Source organism: Ceratotherium simum, chromosome 2 (genome assembly GCF_057802395.1).
Source record: "Ceratotherium simum simum isolate JZ-2026a chromosome 2, ASM5780239v1, whole genome shotgun sequence".
NCBI classification, from domain to species: domain Eukaryota; kingdom Metazoa; phylum Chordata; class Mammalia; order Perissodactyla; family Rhinocerotidae; genus Ceratotherium; species Ceratotherium simum.
Window position 1 is genome coordinate 56,243,328 of NC_141901.1, and position 25,260 is coordinate 56,268,587.

General features: G+C 43.4%; 1 protein-coding gene across 2 annotated transcripts; it reads right to left on the reverse strand.

Annotated features, from left to right (window-relative positions):
• Window positions 1-5,525: 5,525 nt before the first annotated feature.
• CHI3L2 (chitinase 3 like 2) lies at window positions 5,526-17,814 on the reverse strand. Of its 2 annotated transcripts, XM_014780121.2 has the most exons (10): window positions 17,775-17,814; window positions 15,965-15,994; window positions 15,235-15,436; window positions 14,883-14,939; window positions 11,496-11,646; window positions 10,823-10,947; window positions 10,424-10,553; window positions 8,986-9,168; window positions 6,459-6,575; window positions 5,526-5,663 (listed from the first exon to the last, which is right to left on the reverse strand). In XM_014780121.2, the coding sequence occupies exons 1-10, from the start codon at window positions 17,812-17,814 to the stop codon at window positions 5,526-5,528; spliced, it is 1,173 nt and encodes a 390-aa protein (XP_014635607.2). The 2 variants fall into 2 exon arrangements, with proteins under 2 accessions (XP_014635607.2, XP_087275938.1); XM_087419812.1 differs by lacking the exon at window positions 15,965-15,994.
• Window positions 17,815-25,260: the final 7,446 nt, after the last annotated feature.

A 25,260-nucleotide genomic window follows, 5' to 3' on the forward strand; every position in this document is an offset into this window, starting at 1 on the left:
GAACCAACTTCTATCTACTTTTCAACTCAAATGTTGCTTCTAAATTTTATTCCCTTCCAAGCCACCCAACCATACCCAGGATGAACTGTTCTGCGTGACACAATGATCACTCTCATGGGCTCCTATCCACAGTTTGGTCATCATCTCTGGAAAGGAGTTAGCACTGGAGGAACTGCATTAGTCTTTAAAGCTTTTTCTGCCTCTGTCCCCAGCCCCCTCACACCTGTGCCCGGAATATACATACAGGAAAACATCTGCCTCATCCATTTTTTCTGCTGATTGCTCCTGTTTGTTGATTAATCCTTGGTCAAGTCTATGCATTGAGCTCCTGCTCTATGGCTGGCAGGGAGGAGGAATCACAGAACATTAGAATTGGAGGGGCTAGCCCAAGTCGTCTGTCATCTACACAGGGGAAATAGCCTTGTCCTGGTTCACCAGAGTTATCCTTTTTCCCTCCCATCTGAAGCCCTCAGGTGCTCCGTGGGCCCTACCTTCCTCCCTCCCTTTTTTTTTCTCCCCTCTCTCCCTCCCTCCCTCCTTCCCTTCCTTCCTTCCTTCCTGCCTTCCTTTTTCCTTCCTTCCTGCCTGCCTGCCTGCCTCTCTTCCTTCCTTCCTTCCTTCCTCACTGGGTTATGAACCCAAGGAGGCTGCAAGAGAGAAAGGAGACAATGCAGGAGGCCTTGGAGCACAGATAGTGTGTGGAGGCAGAGTGAATGGAGGAGAAAAAGCAGCTACTCTGAAAGCTCAACTGGGCTGCCTAGGAAAGACTCACCACCAAGAATCAGCAATTTGCTCATTTTGACAGGAACTCCTAAATGCGAGTTCCAGGCCTGAATGGGCACTCAACACTGAAGGAAACACTGAAGGTCTTCCCACTCTGCACCTGGCTCCCCTCTGCAGGCAGGGTGGGAGATCAGGAATAAAGGCATTGGGGGGCACACGGCTCCATTTACCCCCTGAATCTTATCTGTGTTTTCCTTCTTTGGTAATCAACCCCAGGACACAATGGAGACTCAGTGATACCAGCCTTAAAAGGCTGTTGACCGAAGGTACATTTAGGAAAATGGCATGGCACAGGTGTGAGGCTGGCCTAGGGTTCAAAGTCATTTCAGGTCAGAGTGGGTCCCATGTGTCAAAAGAGATCAACTGGACCCTAGTGGAGGAGTATGGACAAGGGAAGTCAGGCCGCCATTCGGCCGGGCTTTATCCCTAGCCAATGGTAGGGACCCCTGTCCAGACTTCAACTCCTTGATTCTATTGTAGCAATAGACATTGGATAGTGGCTAGAAGTTCATGAGGTTTCACCAAATTGGAGTGAGAAAGCGTCACTTTCCAAGGTTGCTTCTGTTTAATTGAAGTTTGCAGGTTTACAAAGGATTGAGAAAATTCCTTTTCTCAATGAGGGGCAGACATTTCTAATTAGGCTCTGATTCAGAAGGGAGAAGCAGCAAGGCCTGAGACAAGGCCCCAGGGAGCCATGTAAATCAAAGAAAAGACAGCTGCACAAATGCCTGTGGATCAAGGCTCTGAAAATCACAATGTTGTAGAACCTTCCTCACTCCACTCCGAGCCTAGCTACCCATACAGAAAGGGATGCGCCTACAGGAAGCCCACCATGATGCCACATCACAGGTGTCCAGACCATATTAGAGGGTCACTCAGCCCTAGAGGCAATGAGAGGAGGAAAGGTGTGGCAGGCTCTCCTACCCAGTGGGCCTGGTTGTACCTTTGGCACTGACACCAGCCCCAGGACATCCACCCAACTCAACTAAAATCCCAGTTAGGATGGGTGGCACTGCTGGCTGCACTCCTAGCGCACACGAGAGGAATGTGGGGACACCTCCCACTTAGAGATCTTCCAGTTTTCTTGAGTTTTCAAGATCTTCTGAAAGATGCTGATCAGACCCCTGGGAACTTCAAATCCAGACCAATTTAAGGGCAATCTGGGTTCACAGAGAACACAGAAATGGGGCCTACAGACTTCAATACAAGTAGGAAGGGCTGATGGCTCTCCTGGAGCTGTTAGCCACAGTCTCCCCGATCCTTCCCATGCCCTCGACTCAGTTGGCCTCTGTCTGAGCACTAGTCATTGACGGCCGAGAACATGAAGCATTAACTAACTAGAACTGGACCAGACTTGAAAATAATAATAACAGCTAATATTCATTCAGCACATACAATGTGCCAGGTACTTCACAGGTATTAATTCATTTAATCCTCCAAACAACCCTTTGAGGCAGATGCTGTTATTATTATCTATTGTACAGAGTAGGAAAACTGAGGCACAAGGAGACTAAGTAAACTGCTGAAGGTCACACTGAGATGTAGCAGAGCTGTGACCCAAGCAGAGACAGCCCGCCCCTGGGGCCTGGGTTCTTGTGCCCAGCTGCCTCTCACTCACACCACCCCCATGCAACCCTCACATATGGTTCCTCTCTAGCAGAGGACTCTTGGCCTTAAAAGTTCTCCTTAAAGGGGTTGTCTAGGGGGAAAAAAGGCTGACCAGGGTCCCTCTCCAACCTCAGCTAAATAAGAGGCCCTAATCTCCTTAATCTTTTCCTGGCTGTTTGCAAAGCGAGTGGTTCCCTCCTCACAGCAGGCATGAGAGAGGGCTCCATAGAGATCAGGGCTTGGATCCCAGGGCACAGACCTTTGACGGACTCTTAGGCTCCATGCAAGGCCAAGGTTAATGTGTTGGGCAGCTGTTCATGATAATCAAAGTAGCAACAAACACAAATAATGTTCGTGATGTGTCATGTACTAGCCTAAATGCTTTCAAATATTAACTTACTTTCTCGTCATATCTCTGGAAGATAGGTACACTTATTATCCCCATTTTACAGATGAGGAAACGGGTACAGAGAAGCTAAATAACTTGCCCAAAGTGACACAGCCAGTAAGTTAGTGACAAAGCCAGAATGTAAACCCAGGCAGTCTAACTCCAGACTGTGCTCTTAATTACTCCGATCTTGGGCTTTTTGAGAACACAATGACCAGAGGAAAAAGAGGACTGACCCAGAGTTAGAAAACCAGAGAGGTGCCCCAAGCAATGTCTACCTTATAGTAAGAAGATCTGAGCACTGGGTCAGTATTTTGGGAGCCTTGAGGACTAAGTTCCCCTGATCTCTACAGTGCTGGCCACCCTTGCTCTTTGGTATATACATCTGGTGTTTTCTCAGTCATAAGGGAATATTCAAATCAGTTTTGAAATAAATCCCCTAGTATTCCCACTGTCAGTCTCCTTCAGATCATGTAGTCATCTCTAAGCCCCTTCTCTGCAGAAATTCTGGTGGTGCCACCACTCAGATATATGACCTCACATTCCCTGACCCCACTTAGCTTATCTGCATATTGAGCTTATCTGACCTCCTTCCTAAGCCATGAGAATTAAATATGCACGTGAAAGTGTTGTTCAAAGTTTAGGAAAAAAGTAATTTTTCTAGAAGGAAAGGATTAGAAGAGAAGTGAGAGAATGGGGGAAAATACAATTTATCCTGAAATTAGAGTGTCTGAACTCAGAAACAGCCTCAGACCTGAGCAGCTTTAGTCCCTGGTTTGACCATCATGTTAGGGGAAGAATTATAAACTTCTCTGTAAAAGGCCAGAAAGCAATATTTTAGGCTTCGCAGGATGTGCTGTCTCTGTTGCAACTTCTCTACCCTGCCATTGTAGAAGAAAGCAGCCATAGGCAATATGTAAACAAATTGGGCATAGCTGAGTTCCAATAAAATTTTATTTACAAAAACAGGCAGTGGGCTGGATTGGACCCATTGGCCATAGTTTGCTGCCCCCTGCTTTTGATGGTTCCACTCTGGTCCTCTTTCAGCTACACCCCTTGCCATGAGGTGAGGAGATTGCAGGGCTAAGGGCACATCCACCTGGAGCTCACATCCCTCCTCTTCTAAACTATGATCCACATACCCAGGATTCCTGCCCAAGCAGCCCAAATAGCCTATGCCCACTTTCAGGGCCTGTACAGGCCTTCTCCCTGGTCCCATCATCCTAAGTATGGATTACAAGGCTGATGTGCACATGCCTAGCCCAGAAGATCTGCGTGTGTGTGTGTGTGTGTGTGTGTGTGTATTAGAGGTGGGTGTGGGGTGTAAATGAAGCTTGGATACAAAGACTAAGACATCTACAAGTGGGTGTGTGAAGCCCCTGCTCTGTGAGACAGAGCTGAAGGTGGGAAAAGAGGGGGTTGTCTGGGGGCTGGGAGCCGAGGGCACATGCTGCCACATGCTGGTACAGAATTCTGAGCAGTCTGAGAATTCTAAATTCCAGCCTGATCTTCTAGGTTGTTGTGAAATCATATTTGTTAATACAGGAGAATAAATCATACATTAACAGTTAGCTCTTTTAAACATTTAAACATGACCTGCAGGCCTCCATTTGTACTCTAGCATTGGGCCCCACAAATAGTAGGGACAGGACAGCCTTAGACCACAGGGTCAAGGATTGCACAAATGAGGCCACATTTGCTGGAGCAAAATGATTTTTTTATTGTGTCTCAGGACAACAAGTCAGCAGCTGCAGGCAAACAAAGCCAGGCCCAGCCCCAGGTCTGAAAGAAAGTCAAGGGGAGGCATGGAGGAGAGAGATCTGGAAGGCCTCTTCCAACCTCTAAGAATTCCACACAAGAATTCAGGGAGAGGGAGGAGGCAGCGAGGTCACCTTGCCTGTTCAGCTGTAAGTAAATCCTAGAAACAAAAGGAAGAATATTTTAAAGCCCAAGTCAATAACTTGAGGCCTGAATCAAGTTACTAAACCATAGATGCTCAGAGCTGGAAGGGAGCTGCCCAATCATCTACTCCAGGAGATTTCAAACTGCTCTGGGCCCTTCTCTAGGACAGCACGGCCAATCCTCTCCAGTCAACTGTCTGCAGTGGTCCCCAGTCCTCTGCTCCTCCACTCTGATGGTCCTCAGCATGGCTGGTTGGTCAGCAACAGCTCTCACCTGTGCAAGAGGATACATGATGAACATAGGGAGCCTGGGATCCAGGGATGGAGCAGCAGGCAAACCACCTGCCTTTAAGGCACTAGGTAGGTTTGGACAAGAGCCTATCAGTAATGTCCGTGGGAACTCCTGAATGTCTAGGCTAAAGTAAGGTGAGCTGTGGGTGGGGGAGGGCGTGTTACTAATGGTTGAGATTGGATTTCTCATCAGTGCAGTGAGTGAAGGGCATAGGATCATGTTCATTCTGATTTAGAAAATTAAAACAGGCTGATGATTTTGTAATGAAGAATTATGATGGAGTCAATGTTTACCCCACTGTACATATAAAGATAACACTTAGCTCAGACTGTGCTCAATAAATGGTAGTCAAAATTATTGTTGTTGTTATTTTAAAAGTCTGTGGGAAGCCCACCAAAAGGACAGAACCGGCCTAAATAAAACAAGACAGAAGGTCCACAGGAGTATAAGAAAGGATCAGTCCAAATATGTGAAGATGATCTCCCCCCAGTCCCTGTGTCCCACTCTGCCCAGCTCTCCTCCCACCCCCAGCCCGTCCTGGACTCTGTTACCTTCATAGGGAGCCAAGGTTTCTCTTGACAGTTTGGACAAGGGGGTAGGAGCCCTTGCTGCAGGATTTGCCAGTAAAGTCATCCAAGTCAATAGACCAGATCATGGCCCCTCCTAGGTTTAAATTCTTTAGGAACTGAACCTGTGGGGGGCAGAGAGAGACATACAGAGGTTAGAAGAGGCCCTTAAAGGCCCATGACACAACTCAGGTTCAGATGAGCATTTAAATTTAGAATGCAGCAGTAGACTTATAGCTTATGGAGTTAGGGACTCCCAAAGGGAAGAGTTGCTCAGGGAGGTTTATGAGATCAAGAAAGGGCCACCCACTATTAACTACCACTCATTCTGGCTCATGGAGTCACCACACCCCAGATTCAGTGTTCTTGGAGGCTCTGAAAACTCCCCAGGATGGGGGTAGAAACTAGGAAGCCACTAGCAAGACAAGTGGCCTGGGGTTGTCAATTACACTGATGCCTCCTTTCTGCTCTAAGCATGGAAGGCAAACAAATGTCTTGCCAAGGTCTAAGAACTGGTAGGATCCGAAAGCTGGAGCCTCCTAGAGAGGTAATCCATGAGAAGGACTAAAAGATTTGCCCTGAGATGATCAATGAGGTAGATAACTACTCTATACAGGCACCAATGTCTCCTTTATTCCCTTTCCCTTCTCCTCACTCCTCTCTTCTCTCCACTTCTCACTTCTCCCTTTATTCTCAACTCTTTCTTGAATCTTTTCCACCTCTCCTGCCTGTACCATAGGTGTGCACAGGTGTGGCTTAGGGTCATCACTAGACTAGGGCCACAGAGGCCACTGGATCCCATCCTAGAGTGGGGCCCCAGAAGTTTCTCTCACTCAAGAGAGTATTGAGGCATTTGACTACATACTCCATTCCCCACCCAAATGAGTGTTCTCCTGTCCCTGACCCTCTTGCCAACATACCTTGTTCTCCACACTCTTCATGTCATCATAGCCCACCCACTGGTTCCCCTTGACTGCATAGGGAACCTGCTGATCCTGGAGCCTTGTGATCTTGGCTCCTTGCAGGAACTGGCAGATCTGGCGGGGAAAGGGGGAGCAAGAGAGTCAGTTCAGGACTCTTCTTGAAACCTATTGAGGTAGAAAGGGCGAATAAGCCACTAGGGTCTTGGAGACAATATCAGAACCTTTATCCCAGGGATCAGACAATGAGAGAAATGACCTGATACAACATACAGAATGGATGGTCCACTGTGAACCACTGAGAACTCTTTGTGCTTAAGGCCTCATTAGGAGGAGACACAAACAGCTAGAGGGCAGACAATACTTGAGTTCCAGATCAGACCTGACTGGAACTGACCAGTAAATCTTCTCATTTCTTCATTTGCAAAATGGAAATAATTATAATAATGTCTCTTATATACCTGCCTTACGATATTGCTGTTAGGATCAAATGAACTAATACGTTAGAAAAAAAAAAAAAAAACTTTGAAAACAGTAAAGAGCTCTATAAATATATGATATTGTGAGGACCATCACTATCATTCCCCACCTTGTAGTTTATCCCCAATTCAATCCTAGTATTCCCCCTCTGTCCCTTCCCATTCCCAATATGCCTGTCCTGGGATCCCCACGTCAATCATCAGCTATTCTCTCTTTCTGTTAGCATAAGTAAGAGCTACTAAAAAAGATAAATCTCCAGTGAAAAAAATGCATTTCAGAGTCACACAGAAAATTCATGTTGGTTTGCTTACTCTTTTTGGATTATTTACACTCACGCTTGCCTCAATGAGGGTATAAAATGGAAAGCGGAATATTTAAGCAAATATCAATTTGGCAAAGTTATAATGACCTAGAGTGATAAACTGAATAATCAAATTAAACTTTCCATGAGATGAGGGAGTGTGTATCCAGTGGTCCACATTAAAATCCCACCAGCAGATTCTGAGCAATGACCTCTCTATCTCTTATATTAAGAGTATTGTTGCTATCAAACAAGAGCTACCCAAGGATGGGTCAGCTTTTCTTTCTCCCTTCAATGTCAGGCACCCTGAGATTCAATGAGGACTCTCATGATGACCCATTCCACATCCCTTTGCCAACTGCATTGAGGGTGCCTGAACCATTCCCGTGTGAGATGAGGGGAAAAATTGAGCATTACATTGATTGAGTACTTCAGTGGATGCCAAGTCACTCAATATGGACTCATGCCATGCCCACACCCAAGATGAGAGGTCAGGCTAGCACTCCAAGGGGAGACTAGGATGTAGGATAATATTCTTTCCTCTGTCTGATCAAACTCCTATCCTTTCTTCAAGGCCCATCACATATCTCTCCTAGTCTGTGGAGCCTTCTCCAGTCACCCATCTCTGAATTCATGGCCCTCCACATCACTCATTGGCCACTTAATCACATCTTGTTTTACAATACCTCTGTTATTTTATTAACTATTATAGTTATCTTGTTTTTAAACTCTTGTTTAATTAGTTACATTTGTATTCTACATTCTTTCCACCTTGACGACAAGCCCTTTGAGACAAGGATGAAGAATTACTTACTTCTAGCTCCCACAGTACCCACTATTTGGGATATGGGAGTGTCCCAAGAGTTTGTTGGTTGAATTATTGTTTGATATCTAGTGTCCCCATGCTTTTTTTTTTTTGAAATTTCCCCAGATCGAGGGGCAGAAAGAAATGACAGTCTAATCAGCTGAACAACTTTGATTGTTATCCCTATGATACTAAGCCTATCTGTCTTCTGGACAAAATCTGAGACATTTTCCCACTTCCTCCTTGAAATATTTGCTTCTCTAAGCTCTGTGGCACAAAATGTATGCATTCCTCTTACCTTCCTTGTTGATCTTCTCAGCTTCCTTAATGGGGTCCTCTTCATCTGCCTATCCCTTAGGTGCAAGAGGTCCATGGGTTTTGTCTTGGACCCTATTCACTTCTCTCATATGCTTTGGCTTCAAATACAGTCTTTATGCTGATGATTTTAGAATCAACATCTCTAGCACAGACTGGCCTCTTGTGATCCAAACCCATATACCCAACCACTCACTTTTTATCTATATGTCCCACAGGCATTTAGATGTCCCACGGGCTCCTCAAACTCAGAATGTCCAAAACTGATCTCATGATCAGGGCCAATGCCCACTCTGCTCCTTCTCCAGTCTTCCTTATCTCAGTAAACGGCATTGCCATCCACCTCATTGCCCAAGTCAAAAACCTGGGACAGTTTCCCTTTTTCAATCTCCCATACTCTCTTCCACCTATCCCCACTTCCAATTTTAGCGAATGTCACTTCCTCCAGGAAACATTCCCTGACCCCCTCCCAAGTCAGAGTTAGGAGCTCCTTTTATATGTTCCAATAGTTCTTTGTACTTTCCTTTGCAGCACTCAGGATGTGTTACTCTATTATTGTCAAATTGAAGCTGGAACCCCTACCCAGACATAGGGGGCAGCTGAGGGCACAGGGAGGTTCCAGGTACCTCGTAATAGGCCAGGAAGCCTGAAGACTTGGTGATGGGGCCAGCAGCTCCAGGCCCAGAGGCGGGGGCCCCCAACGCAGTTTCTGCAGAGGCCAGTGTGAAGGAGCGTCCATACATGGGGATGCCCATGATCACCTTCTCCGCAGGCATTCCCTTATTTATCCAGTATTCCACGGCGTATTCCTAGCAGGAGAAGATAGACTGAGGCCCAATGTGTGGGGGAAAGTAAGGTGTCAGGCCTTTCTTAGCCTCTATCCCAAACTTCACAGAGATGACTCCTTGATTCTTTTTCTACATTGGTGGAGTGAGTATGGTCCCACCAGAACCAGAATTCCTATTCTAATGTACTAAATGCTCTTCAGCAGTAAGAGACTAATTCAACTTTTTCTAGTCGTGAAAGAAAACTAGACAGTGGATCACAAAAGAAATCAGGCAAGTGACCTAGAAAACATGAAATCAAGATTGTCACCATCTTTCTCTCCCCTTTGAATCAATTGCTTATGGAATTTGTCTACACTATGACTAATTGTGCTTAGTGACGAAGGTGGGGGCAAGGCGGCAGCCAGAATCTTAGACTGCAAGGCCTCACAATGACATCCGATCCAAGGGGGCAGGTTGGGAGGCAAGAGGCTAGTTTGGGCATTACTGCCCTCCAGAGCAAAATAAAAGGTTAGAGAAGATAAGGATATGCCTCATTCTTAAAGATAGCTGAGAGAGAGGAAGGAGTGAAGGAGGCTGATGTGACTTGATCATGTGGAGTCCTAGAAAACTCCAGACTAGAAATCAGAACACCCAGCTTTGGACTGATCAGTTTAGTAACTTTAAATGTGAAGGCCTGGAAATATGCAACCCAGACAGCATTTTTTCTCCCTACATTTTAGGAACACACGTCCATATATATATATGTACTGGAACAACAATAACAAATTTTTTTGTTGATGAAGTCTTTTTTCTTGGACTTTCCACTTTCTGCCACTTTTCAGGAATTCACATCAGCATGACCTCGAACGGCCACTGAATTTTCTGGGCTTCCATTTCATCGTCTGTGAAGTGAGAGTAACACTTCCTGACCGACCAACCTTACAGGATTGTTTTAAAAATCAAATTAAATAGGGAATATGGATGGACACAGGAGAGTACCAAGTCCTGTACATCCATGTGGGTGCCAGGAAATGTATCAAAGATGGAGAATCCAGAGAAAACTGCAGTGGTTCACACTCTGGGCCAGAGACAGAGCTCAGAGCACTTCAACTACCAGGTCTTCTGATATTTTCCAGGTGCCTGGTCAAAGCATTTCCCCTGTTCTCACTAGCTCTGAGTCCCTCTTGGACACATATCTCCTCCTCAGTCCAAGACTGAAGTCACTCTAGATGTGCTGAACTCTCCTCAGCCCCTCCCCGCAGCCAGTGCCCCACTGCACTTCCTCCTTACAACTTACCACATTGTAGTAGGAGCTTGTCCTTCTGTCTAGCTGCCCCTTTCTCAGAGGGCTGTTGTGGCCAGTGACAAGAGGCTTTTCCCAAGACCCATGGAAGTCAAAGGACAGGAGGTTGATGAAATCCAGTTCTCTAGAGTGCCAAAAACAAAGAAGAGATTCTGTGATGAGCAGAGGTAGAAGCAATTATATGTATTTGTTTCGGATTCTGTTATAAGGATTGAAATTAGCCATAAAGGCTAATTAAAGACATAAGATCATAAAGACAGAAGTTCCTGTCTGCATGATGTGGTTAGGACAATGACCCTCATGCTCTCCCTCCTCCCTTCAATCCTCAGACATACTGACATGCATCACTGGAATGTACCAGATTGGAGGCAGAGGGATGGAGGAGGTACTCACTTTGCCAATTTCTTGATCTGATAGCTGTTATCAATCATCTGCCTCCCTGCAGACACTCCTGCAGTCAAGAGAAGCCTTTCTTTGGTGGATTTTACAAAATCCTTTTGAAAGGATTCTGCTAACTCCTATGAAAAACGAGGAAACAAGGAGTCAGAGTCCTCCACCCAGAGTACAACGCTAAGGTTCTTGCCTGAGATCTATGACGTTTCTAGAACCACATTAGAGGGAAGAGATCAACTCTTTCCTCCACATTCCCACATGAGGATGTCTTGCGCCTGTATCTGCTCAGGATCTCTCCATATTGGGCAGGAGGACCCCCAGCCTCACTCCACCCAGGAAAGAACTATCCGGGTTTCCTCCTGATAGCTTTTCTGATCTATCTGATAGAACCTCTACGAGGCTATCTCAGTACTCAGAAAATTCTATGGCCCCATACTCTTTTATATGGATGTTGCTCTGTTTTGGCATTGTTTGTTTTTTGTGTAAGGAGGCTCTGTTCTTTGATGTTGTCCTTGTTCTAAATTAAGACCAGGGGATTTTCCTCCATCAGTGGGGCTTTTGGAAGGTGGGGGCTATGTCTTCCAACCACAGCCAATCTCTTCCTTTTTTCTTCTAGTGTGACCATGAGTTCTGCTTGTTAAAGGTACTGAGTGTACCATGGAGTTTGGCTTACTTGAATCAGTACAGTGAAATGAGTGTTATCTTTCAGATCTGGGTAGATCCAGCTTATATCCAGCCCATCAAAGTTATGGTTCCTCAGAAACAGGATTACAGAGTTGATAAACTTCAAGCGTGATGTAGAAGAATCAACCATGGGATGGAACCTGGATAGAAGCAATACAGGTATTTTTGGAAAAAAGAAGCGATATCCATAGCACAACATGTTTTTCACAGAAATCCTGAAATAGTCTTCTCTTTCCCAATATTTTCCCACCATTTGTGTATCCCACCCGCTGCCCCTTTTGGAACAGATAGGGAAAGGAAGGACGGTTGGGCCAGAAAACTGATCAGGTCAGGTAGAGGAAGATTGGAATCTCTGCAGACCTTCCTGCAGGGTAATAGAGCTGCCTTTGACAAAGACTCTCCTTGACCAAGCTTTAGTCAGGCTCCTCTGAACCCTCTTCTCAACCAGGTCCTGAGACCTGTGGCTTCCGTGTCCATTTTGCAGAGTCCAGTTTTAGCAAGAATCCTGCTAAGTCAGTTCAACAAGAATCTCCCACCCTTGATACCAGACCACCCTCAATATCTGATCAAATTCCTATCCTACCATCCCCCAGGTGATATCTGATCCCCCGGCCTGCCTTCAGGAAGAAGCCTGTTGAGTCAGTTTAGCAAGAATCCCCCAGTCCTAATATTTCCTCTTAGTAATTTTCCAGCCACCGCCCCCCACCCCTGACCCTGCTCCTTGGATATAAATCCCCACTCGCCTTTGCTGTGTTCAGAATTAAGGCCAGTACTATACCTAGGTCTCTTTTGCCCTATTGCAATACTTCTTGAATAAAATCTGCTTTTACCTCTTTAACTACTGTCTAGCTCGGGTTTTCTTTAACATCTTACACCCTTGAAAAAGCAGTTTGTAGTGTGGTAGGCTTAGGGTCAGGAGATCTGTGTTCAAGTCCCAGGTCAGAGTCCTTTCTATTGGCTACTTCGTCACTAACCCGCTCTCTGGTTTCCAGTCTGGCCACCTCTAAAACAGGATGGAGGATACTAATCCTGCTTCATGAACCTACAAGGGAGCACATTTTGGAGAGCTCCATGAAAACAGAGCTGGACATCACTGGGAATTCCATTCATGTTCCCCAAATAAGCAACCCAGTCACAAATAGGCAACCCGGATCTCCCCAGTCTCAGGGCTTCTGATGAGCAGCAAGGAGGACTCTGAAAACAGCAGCATTCATCTGAACTAGAATTCTTAAGCCATGAAGTTAATTCTTAGCTGCCCACACAGAGGGCACCAATAGCATTTAAAATCCAAAGCTGTGGACAAGATATTGGTATTTTGCTGGGGACATATCCTTTGAATTGTGTCACTTCCCACCTCTCACAACACCTTCCACCCCCAGGCAAATTTACAGTCCTGAATTCATTTTGTTCCAGTCAATATTAAACTGAGGTTTGGGTCCCTGAATGTATCTCAGCTGCACAGTGGAAAGATAGGAAGAAACGGGCCTGTTATTCGAAAACCATGGTAGAAATCGGTTTCTAACTTCTCTCTTGTATTTCAAAAGTGCTTACAATGATTAGAAGAAAAGCAGGGAATACCCTCTTTAGAAAGCAGTTGCATCTGAGGCTCTAGGGCAGAAGCTTCCAATTTTAGGAAAAACAACTATTCAATAGAAATTTACTAATTTGCTCCTCAGAAGCTAGTCTGTCGTTACACATGTTTAAGTATTCCGCATAGCGCCTGGCACAAAGCCTGCCATTTACCTAATAATAACAACATTAATGATATAACAATAATTCTTGCAATCATTGAGCCCTTGTTGCACATCAGCACTATGCTACACAGTTTGCTTGTGTTGCCTGCCCTCATAACATCACCCTGAAGTAGATTCCGTATTATCTTCATTGTATAGTTTTAAAAAACTGAGGCATAGAGACATTAAAGAACTTGCCTGAAGCCACATAACTTGCATACAGCTTGCATGTCCCTAAAGGGAAATCCAAACCAAATTTGTCTATCTCCAAAGCCCACTAAACTGGTACTCAACAGGCACTCAATAAATTATGTATTGAATGAATGAATGCATGCATGTAAGAATGAATGAATGAAGATATTTTTAATTGAATCAAAACTCAAGGAAGTATTAGGAATGAGAGAGAATTTGGGAATTAGGAGGATAGTTGCCGTGGAAACCCATTCATAATTGAGAGGAGTTCATGGTGAGGTTAACACAGAACCAGAAAAGTTAGGTAGGTTGATCTTTCTTCTTTCTGTGTGTAGGAATTGAGTTGCTAAGTATTCTACAATTTTAGAACTGGTAGAGACTTTAGAAATTAATTAGGTCAATTTCATTATTTCATAGATGAAAATATTCAGGATAAAAAAAGAAGAAAAAGTTGACATTTACTGGATGGTAATTGAGCCAGGCATGTGACAGGCATGACCTTGTTCGAAATCCTTGCAACCACCTTAGGAACTAGGTGTTGTGATATACATTTTACAGATGGGTGAACTGAGCTCAGAGAGGTTGTTAAATTTCCCTAGTTTGCTCATCTATGTAGGTCTTCGTATGCCGAGTTCTTTTCTCTGCTTGCTCCAGCTGTAATGAGTACTGACCAGCTGCACGGGAAAGTTGTCCTATCACACTTCCCAGGAAAGCGGAAAGCCTCACCTGGCTGAGCTTAAGATCTCTGGACTTTTTAAAATGTTATCACTTTAAAAAATTAAAGCAGAAGAAATTCAAAATTAGATGAATTGTATTTTAAGTCTGCAAAAAGGTGCATTTCACCCTTACATTAAGCTCTTGATGTAAATGGGGTATCATTTTCATGTGAATAGGAACTATAATTTATAAAGTACGCCTCGTATTAATAGCTATTTTGTTTTTAAAGCAAAGCAGATATGACTGTATCTCTGCTCTTGGGCCAGCTGGCTGCACAGCAAGGACCCAGAACATCATGGTCCGCTGACTGCTGCTGGCCAAGGCCCAGGTTTTAAGTGGAAATAACACACAACCCATCCTCCTGGTGCAAAGTCAAACCCCCAAGTGAATTAAAAAATTGCATTTCCCAACTAAAACCATCTCCCCATCATCCATATGGTCAAAAACCTTCATGTAAATAATTGTGAGTTTTCTGAATACTGCCCCCAGCCCAGTTTCTCCCAGGCCTTAAGAATCTGGGCTTGTGTTAAGCTGCTGCAGAATTCCTTCCAAGACACAGAAAACCTAGTGCTGTGCCTCTACTTGTGACAAAATCCAGATCAGTTTTGCCATCTGGGCGAAGGGAAGACATCTTTAAAGCCGAATTCAATGTCTCTTCGCAAGAAGAGGAAAAGTGGTGATGGTTAGAAATTACATGGAAGAATGAACATAAAATAGAGAGATTGTGCTCTTACCCTTTGGAACCAAACAGGTACCCTCCAATGGACAAGAGAATTTTCAGTTTGGGATTCCTGGAGTAGAAGAATAAGCTGATTATTTCCCTACTGGCTGCCAGGGAAAACTGCCTAGGGGGTTTATTCCTGATGTGAAAAATATGGATAAATGGGCCCTGGCTGCTTAGCAGCTAAGTTTGGTGAAGGCAAGATGCACTGGGGAGAAGAATAGGTAGGACCAGGATTATACCCAACGAAATACATTTGAACAAATGAATGAATTAATGGAGGTAGTAGGCCTTAGGCCCAGTTTCAGACTAACTTCTCTCCTCCAAAACCCACCCTGGATGCTTCCCACTCCCATCCTACTGACTTCATTTTGAGACTGTTGATGGTCTGGTAAAGCATCGCATCATTCTTGTCCTTCATGATGACCTTGTTTTTACTGATGCTGGCGAATGAGTAGATGAGGTGAGAACATAGGAAGGGGTCAATGTTCTCAGGGGTGAACTTTCCTGGTTCCTGCCGGTTCTGCGACCAGTTGGTGAAGTAGCAAACTAGTTTGTAGGCATATCCTGGGGGCCAGTGAAGAGAGCCAATGGGAACATAGTGCTATTACCTTAGAGCCCAGAAAACCACAGTTTTCTCCCCAAACAGCCATTACCTCCTTTGCTTATTCAGCCAGAGCCTCTGAGGGTTGTTTAGCCTCAGCCCTTGGTGCTGGCTCTTGAGCATCCAGACCCCAGTTAAGAAATAGGTGGAGAGACAAAGATATCATCAATATATAAAACATCCACAGAGCACTGAGATTCAACATGAATGGGTGGATGGATGACACAGAGAGATAAATAGAGAAACAGAGAGATGATAGACACAACATTGAGGTAGGTATGTGAGAGAGGGAGAGAGAGACTCAAAAGATAGAACCAGAACCATGGATGCACAAAGAGATACACAGAACAAAAACCCAGAGTAATAAATATGTTAGTGTCAGAATCTGGGAGAGTAATTAAGAGAAACAGAACGAAGCAGAGACAGAAACCAAACATTAGAAAGGACCTGGCCTGGGAGACCCAGGCAGTAGTGACTCATTGACTACTTACCTCCCTGAAGAAGTAGCAAGACCGCTAAACCTGTAAGAGATGGGTGGGAAAAGAAATCTGTTGAGCTAAACCTGGTTCTTCTGTCTCAGACTGTAGCAGTGAGTATGTGAGTGTGCCTACATACAGGGCACAGCTGCACTTCCTCTGGGCACTCCAGCCACATCTGCTGTAGTCTCTGTAAAGGGCCTTGAGGTCCCCAGCCCTTGAGTATCTTGGGGACTCTACAGCCCAAGAAACATTTTCTATACTTGGAATTCATTTGTTCATGCATTTATCCAACAAACATTTGTTGAATCAACTGCTCTGTGCCAGGTGTTGTTCTGGAAACTGGGGAAACTAAAACAAAGTTGACGCCATCCCTGCACTCAAAGGGCTCACAGTCTAGTCTGGAGTTGAATATAGGTAGGGTGACCATATAGTTTATTGTCCAATGAAACACTTTAGAGAGTGAAAAGGAGCATTATTAATAATTTTTCTGGGACACTAGCTTGGACCAGAACTGTGCTGGGTGAATTGAGATGAATGGTTATCCTATCTACAACTAACTCTTGAAAGAATGCAAAGTGAATTGAGGAGTGTGAGCTGGCTCTGGTAGTTCTCTAAGCCTACATGTTTGAGTCATGCCCAGCCTCTTCTCTGTAGAACACCTCCCCAAGGAGGACTGGTGCGCTATTCTATCCTTAATTCACCCTCCTAAATGGAAGGAAGGAACAGGACCCTGAGTGTTGGAAACTTCACTCAACAGGCAAGACTCCTTGAACTGTGTCCCCCCAGCCTTGGGACATTGTTTAGTCTTATCCACACTAGGACACCTTGAGGGTCTGAAAATGGAGAAAAGGGCAGTTAAAAATGAGAGAAAACATTGGATGACACAGCTGCTGGAGCCAATGCCTCCTCTGTAGAGCTTGGAGGTGGGAAATAGGGCTCTAGGGTTCTCTCGCGCTGATTCACATCTTGTTTAGGCAGAGTAGGCAAGGAGCTGTTCCTCCACACACCCACGAAATGATTAGGAGAATTCCAGTTGCTACATCTATTGTCAGGTCAGCCTCCAGGCCTTTATCTGAAGTGCTACCTCTTTGTGGGCTACTCTCCCAAGGGCCCAGGGATAAGAACTTCAACAGGGAACTCGAAAGGCTCTTGTCCTTATGAAGGGGGCAATCATGGCTGGAGAGTAAAGTCAAGATGAAAGAGGTAAGGACACATTGAAACGGCTTCTTTTCCTCCACAAGATGTACCCCATCACCTCCTGGTAAACTTCCCTTGTTCACCCATAGCCTGGTTTATTTAGTCTCATCCCCACCCTCATCCAAATTCCCAGCCACCACAAAAGCCAGACTTTTGGATCAGAACTTTAGAGTTGAAAGGGTGATTCTAGAAAACATTTAATCCAATAAATCATTATGCAGATGAGAAATGTGGGGCTCCCCAAAAGTTCTAAAATGTACCCAAAGCATAGCCCACGAAAAACGTGACTCCCAGTACAATGCTCGTACATCAAGAGACCAAGAAAACTTCTTCTCTTTCCTGTCTTGAGCTCCAGCTCCAATCTGGACAAGGGGCCCCTCTGTGCGAATGCAGACTGAGAACACCCTGATGATCCGAAGGATCCTGGCCACTGCTGCTCCCTTCCCCATTTAGGAAAGGTCAGATGGGTCCCATAGGACAGTTGTATTAGCTCAACAGCTTTGATACTGAGGTGAACAGAGAGACTGAGGTCCCAGGAGAGGAACAAGATTACTTCCTCCATAGGTCTATGTTACCCCTTCCCTCCTCATTAACTTTCCTGCTGAATTATCAGCCCCACACTCACCTCCCCAGAGATGCTTCTGGTCCATGGTGACTGCTCCCATATCCCTGGCCAGCTTCCCCTGAGATGTATACTCTGGGCCTTTTATGCCTTAGAGGTTTCGACAGCCCATCCTACGGGAAGGAAGCAAGAAGTCCAGGAGATTCCAAGGACTTCCCCTGGCAAATCTGCCTTGTGAAAACTTCCTGGCAATGAGGCACACGTTTGTGCAAAGCCAACTCTTACCTGTCAGAAAAAAGCTGCCGTGGAGATAGCCATTGAGGGTTCTTTTCCTCTGTTCTCACTCTGAAGGGACTTAGTCCCTGAGAAGGGAAGGGAAACCAAAATGGCTACTTTGGTTTGTCTCCTCATATCATTTTCCAGCCCCCAAATCCCCCTTCCCCATCATCCAGGATCTGCCTCCTTCTTCTTTCCCTCACCTCCATCTGCTCTCACATCACTTCTGGCCTTATTGTTCCTGGTTATTTAATCAGACACTGCTACCAGCCCAGTGGGTCCCACCCAGCAGCTATTCTTGACCTGATAGATCCAAATGACCCCTTCTCTGTGGAGCCTTTCTGGCTTCTCCACTAGGCAGGGTTGGCTGGCTCCTCTGCTCACAGTGCATTCGATTTCTTTGCGTATCTCCACATTGTACTGCAATGCACTGGTGTATATGTCTATCTCCTCAACTTGACTGTGCAGCTGTTAAGTACAAGAAGTACGTGAAAAAAGAAAAACAAAACCCTCAACAAATGTTTATTGAAGATCCTCCATTAACCTGTTAGAATTGAATTGTACCTCAGATTCAAAGGTTCAGATTCTCAAGGCCTGCATGATCTGGTCGCTGCCTCATTCTCCAATCTCCTTTCATGTAACTGGCTCTCTCTGTCAGTGTCTCTCTGTCTCTCACTTTGGCTGTCTCTGTTCTCTCACTCTATGTTAGTCCCATGAGCCTTCTCTTGGGCCTTGAGCCTTCTGACATGCTGATTCCCATATATCAGATATGGGCCATGTGGGAAAGAAAAATCACCTAGATCCGTTTTAAGTCCTGCCAAAGGAAGAGCAATGGGACCCCAACAGAGAAAGTATGCTGCTTGGAGGGGCATCTCAGAAAAGCAGAGGCTGATGGGAAGCAGTGGCTGGAGGAAAATGCACAAATATTCTCAGGAGGGAAAAATGTTAGCTTAAGACATCTGCCAGACCCTGGAGGCATGAAACCCTCTTAAGACCACACCAGTTAAGTGACAACTGTCCTATCTTGCCACTACTCTCTCTCCCCTTGCTTTGACTAAAGCTGGCTCAGAAATCATAACAGCAAGATTGAAAATAAGGGGGTGGAAGAATAAGGAAAGGAGAGAGAAAAGGAAGAGGGCTGCAAGTGGCAGCCCACAGGAGGCGGGACTGGGGAAGCACGTCTGACAACATGCGATCAAGCTGGGAGTCTCGGTTATTTTCTGGGACTGTCTAGTAAACTGAGATTGAGTTTGCATCTTACAGTGACTGTAGAACTTTCATTACCTACAAGTCAGCAGAAAATTCCAGGGACAGGCCAGAACCGTCCCCACTGAGCAGCAAACGTAAAGGGACAGTTGGAGCCAAAAATAAAGTTGCTTTGATGCTTCTACTCCTTAAGTCCTGCCAGTTCAATGTACCAGACACACTTGTTCACCCTTCAAGAAATCTTGTGATATGTCTAAATACAAGCATAATATATTCATTTCTATACTTTTTTTTCCCCACTTAATATACTTTAGATATCCTTCCAAATCAACCCCTATCTACCTTATTCTTTTTATTGGCTTCACGGCATTTCATCATAGGGCTAAACCATCATTTACTTAACCATTTCCTACTGATAAACATTTAGCTTATCTCTAGATGTTTTTGTTATTTAAAACAATGCTAAAATGAATACCCTTGAAAATATGTATTCTTTGTATATGTATGAGTCTATCTGTAGGAGAAATCCCCAGCAGAAGAATTTGTGGGTCAAAAGAACTTTGAGAGCTACTGTAAAACTGCCTTCCAAAGAGTGTGCACATCATTCAACGTTGTTATTTATGCCAGTCTGATAGGTGACAAATGTTACCTCATTCTTTTAATTTGCATTCTTTCAAATGAGTGTTATTGTTTAAATTTATGAATCATTTGCATTTCTCTGTCAGAGCACTGCCTGTATATATTCTTTGTCCACTTTTCTATTGAATTTTTCTTTTTTATTTGGAAGAATATAAAAAAATTTTTATACAACAAATAAATTAGACCTGTCTTTATATATTAAATTAGAACTTTGTCAAACGTGATACAAATATATTTCCTCAGTCATTTATTTTTTTGTTTTGTTTTGTTTATGGTACTTTGTCCATAGTGCTTTAAATCTATATGTAGTTAGTAATCAGTCTTTTTTTTTTTTTTTAATGAGTTCTGGCTTTGGTATCTTGCTCAAGCAAACAGGCCATTTTAACCCAAGATTACATTTTAAAAAATCACTTGTGTTTTCTCCTAATACTTTGTGATTTATTTTTTCCATTTTAATCTTTGACCTATATGGAATTAATTTTTTTAAAAAACACATGTGGATCCAGCTCTTTTTTCCCCAAATAGTTAGCTTCATGCTTCAATATTATTTACTAAAAATTCACCCTTTCCCTACTATTTTGAAATGCCATTTTCAAGTGGCAAATTTATTTGGGTAAGTTTGTTTATTCTCTGCCCTGTATTCTGTTCATTGATTATCTGTGCATTTTAACATTGTTGTACATTTCATATACACTTCTGTTTCTGCTTTAAAAAATATGTAACATTATATTATGCCATATACATTTCCTGAGAACATTTTCTTTTGCATGGGTCCATATCTAAAGGGGATCTCCCAGATGAGTTAGATGTGAAATATAGCCCCCAAATAATTAAGTAAAATAAATTGTTAAATGGAGTCACTTTGTGTGGTTACCAAATCATAGAATATAAAAGCTAAAATTCATCAGGCCATGTTATAGATGAAGAGAGAGTGCACCAAAAGCAGTAGTTTTAATTTTTGAGTAGTTGATACTGAGTTGACTTTTCAGATACTAATTGACCAACAGGTTAAGCTGGTTCTTGAAGCCACACCTGGATGAAGAGAGAGCGTCAGGACAGAGAAGGGCACAACTTGGATCCTGAGAGCAGGGCAGAATGGAGAAGGATGCTTGGCTTTCCCTTTGGTGCCCTCAAAGGAAGAAGCTTCCTAATTTCTATATTTTCTTTAACGGTCATGTACTACTTTTGTGATGAGGAAGAAAACACAATAGATGTCACTTTTTAAAGTGTTTGGATGCGCCCTGGAAAAGATAACGCTTAAAAATTTACCTGTGAATTAGAGGAGAACTTGGGCTCAGTCATTTTTTTCTGTTGTATTTTACTTTTACATATAAAAATCTACACATAATTAATGTTTACAACTTGATGAGTTTGGAGATAAGTACACATTTGTGAAACCATCACCACAATCTATCCATCACCTCCAAAAGTTCCCTCCGGCCCTCTTATTTATTATTATTATTATTTTGTGATAAGAACACAACATAAGATCTACTTTCTTAAAAAATTTTAAAATATATGATACAATATTGCTAACTATAGGAACTATACTGTACAGTAGGTCTCTAGGACTTACTCATTTTGTGTAAGGAAAATTTGTACACTTAAATAATACCTCCTTGTTTACCCCTCCCCTCAGCCCCCTGCCAACCACCATTCCAGTCTCTGTTTCTATCAGTTTGACTATTTTAGATTCATCATATAAGTGGTATGATGTAGTATTTGTGCTTCTGTGTCTGGCTTATTTCACTTAGCATAATGTCCTCCAGGTTCATCCATGTTGTCAAAAATGGCAGGGTTTCCTTCTTTATTAAGGCTGAATAATATTCCATTGTATGTATATACCACATTTTTTTAATCCATTCATCTGTTGATAGACATTTAGGTTGCTTCCATGTCTTGCTATTGTGAACAATGCTGCAATGAACATGGGAGCGTAGATATCATTTCAAGACCCTGATTCAGTTCCTTTGGTTATATACCCAGAAGAGGAATTGATGGATCATGAGGTAGTTCTATTTTCAATTTTTTTAAGAACTCTATACTGTCATCCACAGTGACTACACCAATTTATATTCCCACCAACAGTGTACAGGAGTTCCCTTTTTTTTACATCCTCATCAACATTTGTTATCTTTTTTTTTTTTTTTTGTGAGGAAGATCAGCCCTGAGCTAACATCCGTGCTAATCCTCCTCTTTTTGCTGAGGAAGACCAGCTCTGAGCTAACATCTATTGCCAATCCTCCTCCTTTTGTTTTTCCCCCCCAAAGCCCCAGTAGATAGTTGTATGTCATAGCTGCACGTCCTTCTAGTTGCTGTATGTGGGATGTGGTCTCAGCATGGCCGGAGAAGCGATGCGTTGGTGCGCGCCTGGATCCGACCCCGGGCCTCTAGTAGCGGAGTGCGCGCACTTAACCACTAAGCCATGGGGCCGGCCTGGTTATCTTTTTGTTTTTCTGATAAAAGTCATCTTAAGTGTGAGGTGATACCTCATTTGGCGGTTTTGATTTGCATTTCCCTGATGATGAGTAATATATTTCCCTGCTATGTGAGCACCTTTTCATATATCTGTTGGCCATTTGTATGTCTTCTTTGAGGAAATGTCTATTCAGTTCCTTGGCCTTTTTTTTTTTTTTTTTTGGTGAGGAAGATCAGGCCTGAGCTAACATCCAATGCCAATCCTCCTCTTTTTTGCTGAGGAAGATGGGCCCTGGGCTAACATCTGTCCCCAACCTCCTCTACGTTATATGGGACGCCGCTGCAGCATGGCTTGAGCAGCGGTGCATCGGTGCGTGCCTTGGATCCGGGCCTGCGAACCCCTGGCCGCTGAAGCAGAGTGAGTGCACATAACTGCAGCGCCATTGGGCTGGCCCCCCCTTGGCCCATTTTTTAATTGGATTATTTGTTTTTCTGCCATTGAATTGTAGTAGTTCTGTATATTTTTTTGAATATTGACCCTTCATCCAATATGTGGTTTGGAAATGTTTTCTCCCATTCCACAGATTGCCTTTTCATTTTTTTTTTTTAAAGATTTTATTTATTCATTTTTTCCCCCCAAAGCCCCAGTAGATAGTTGTATGTCGTAGGTTCACATCCTTCTAGTTGCTGTACGTGGGACTCGGCCTCGGGTTGGACGGAGAAGTGGTGCCTTGGGGCGTGCCCGGGATCCGAACCCGGGCCGCCAGCATCAGAGCGCGCGCACCTAACCGCTAAGCCACGGAGCCGGCCCTGCCTTTTCATTTTGTTGATTGTTTCCTTTGGTGTGCAGAGGCTTTTCATTTTGACATAATCCCATTTGTCTCTTTTTGTTTTGTTGCATGTGCTTTTGATTTTGTATCCAGGAAATTATTGCCAAAGCTAATGTCATGAAGATTTCCCCTGTTTTCTTCTAGATATTTTACAGTTTCAGATCTTACATTTAAGCCTTTTATCCATTTTGAGTTGATTTTTTTGTATGGTGTGAAATAAGCATCCAATTTCATTCTCTTGCAGGTGAATATCCAGTTTTCCCAACACCATTTATTGAAGAGAGTATCCTTTCCCCATTGTATATTCTTGGCATCCTTGACAAAGAACTGTTGACCATGTATGTGTGGGCTTATTTCTGGGCTCTCTACTCGGTTCCATTGGTGTATACGTCTGTTTTTATGCCAATAACTTACTGTTTTGATTACTGTAGTTTTGTAATATAGTTTGAAATCAGAAAGTGTGGTGTGGGGCCAGCCCGGTGGTGCAGCAGTTAAGTGCGCATGCTCCGCTTCGGCGGCCTGAGGGTTCGCAGGTTCGGATCCCAGGCGTGCAGCAAGGCACCGCTTGGCAAGCCATGCTCTGGCAGTGTCCCATATAAAGTAGAGGAAGATGGGCACAGATGTTAGCCCAGGGCCAATCTTCCTCAGCAAAAAAGAGGAGGATTGGCATCAGATATTAGCTCAGGGCTGATCTTCCTCACAAAAAAAAAAAAAAAAGTATGGTGCTTCTAGCTTTGTTCTTCTTGCTCAAAATTGTTTTGGCTATTTAGGGTCTTTTGTGGTTCCATACAAATTTTAGGATTGTTTTCTCTATTTCTATAAAAAAAATGCCATTGGGATTTTGATAGGGATTGCATGAATCTGTAGATTGTTTTGGGTAGTATGGACATTTCAACAATATTAATTCTTCCAATCTCTGAACATGAGGTATTTCCTACCTAATTCCCCTGGCTAGGACTTCCAGTACCATGTTGAATTGAAGTGTTGAGAGTGGGCATCGTTGCCTTGCTCTAGATCTTAAAGGAAAAGCTTTCAGTTTTTCACCATTGAGTATGATGTTAGCTGTGGGCTTTTCATATGTGGCCTTTCTTATGCTGAGGTAAGTTTCTTCTATACCTAATTTGTTCAGAGGTTTTATTTTTTTTATCATGAAACAGCATTGAGTTTTGTGAAATGCTTTTTCTGCATCTATTGAGATGATCATGTGATTTTTATCCTTCACTTTGTTATGTGGCGTATCAAATTGATTGATTTTCATGTATTTAACCATCCTTGTATTCCAGGGATCAATTCCACTTGATCATGGTGTATGATCCTTTTAATGTGCTGTTGAATTCAGTTTGCTAATATCTTGCTGAGGGTCTTTGCATCTATGTTCATTGGGGATATTGGCCTCTTCTTTTCTTTTCTTGTGGTTCTTTGTCTGGCTTTGGTATTAGGGTGCCGCTGGCTTCATAAAATAAATTTGGAAGTGTCCCCTCTTCTATTTTTTGGAAGAGGTTAAGAAGGATTGGTGTTAATTCTTTAAAGGTTTGGTAAAATTCATCTGTGAAGACATCTGGTTCTGGGCTTTTTTTGTTGTTGGAAGGTTTTTTGTTTTTTTGTTTTTTTCTGAGGAAGATTCAACCTGAGCTAACATCTGTGCCCGTCTTCCTCTATTTTGTATGTGGGTTGCCACCACAGCATGGCTGACGTGTGGTGTAGGTCTGCAACCGGGATCTGAACCCATGAACTCAGGCTGCCAAAGCACAGCATGTGAACTTAACCACTAAGCCATGGGGCCAGCCCCTGGAATGTTTTTGATTACTGATTCATTCTTCTTATTTGTTATTGTTCTGTTCAGGCTTTCTATTTCTTCTTGATTCAGTCTTGGTAGGTTGTGTGTTTCTAGAAATTTTTATCCATTCCTTCCAGACTGTCTAATTTGTTGGTGTATAATTGTTCATAATAGTCCCTTATGATCTTTTTTATTTCTGAGACATTGGTTGTAGTGTTTCCTCATCTATTTCTGATTCTATTTGTTTGAGTCTTCTCTCTGTTTTCTCAGTTAGTCTAGCTAAGAGTTTGTTGATTTTGTTTATCTTTTCAAAGAACTAATTTTTTTAATTACTTTTCTTCTCTCTATTTCATTTATTTCTGCTCTAATCTTTATTATTTCCTTTCTTCTGCTAACTTTGGGC

Excerpts from the sequence above, each read along its gene's own strand:
- CHI3L2 (XM_014780121.2), bottom strand. The coding sequence starts at position 17,814 with ATGGGAGCAGTCACCATGGACCAGAAGCATCTCTGGGGAG. Across the intron at positions 15,995-17,774 it reads CCAGAAGCATCTCTGGGGAG|GTTTAGCGGTCTTGCTACTT; the intron begins GTGAGTGTGGGG and ends CATCTCTTACAG. Across the intron at positions 6,576-8,985 it reads GCTTCCTGGCCTATTACGAG|ATCTGCCAGTTCCTGCAAGG; the intron begins GTACCTGGAACC and ends TTTCCCCGCCAG.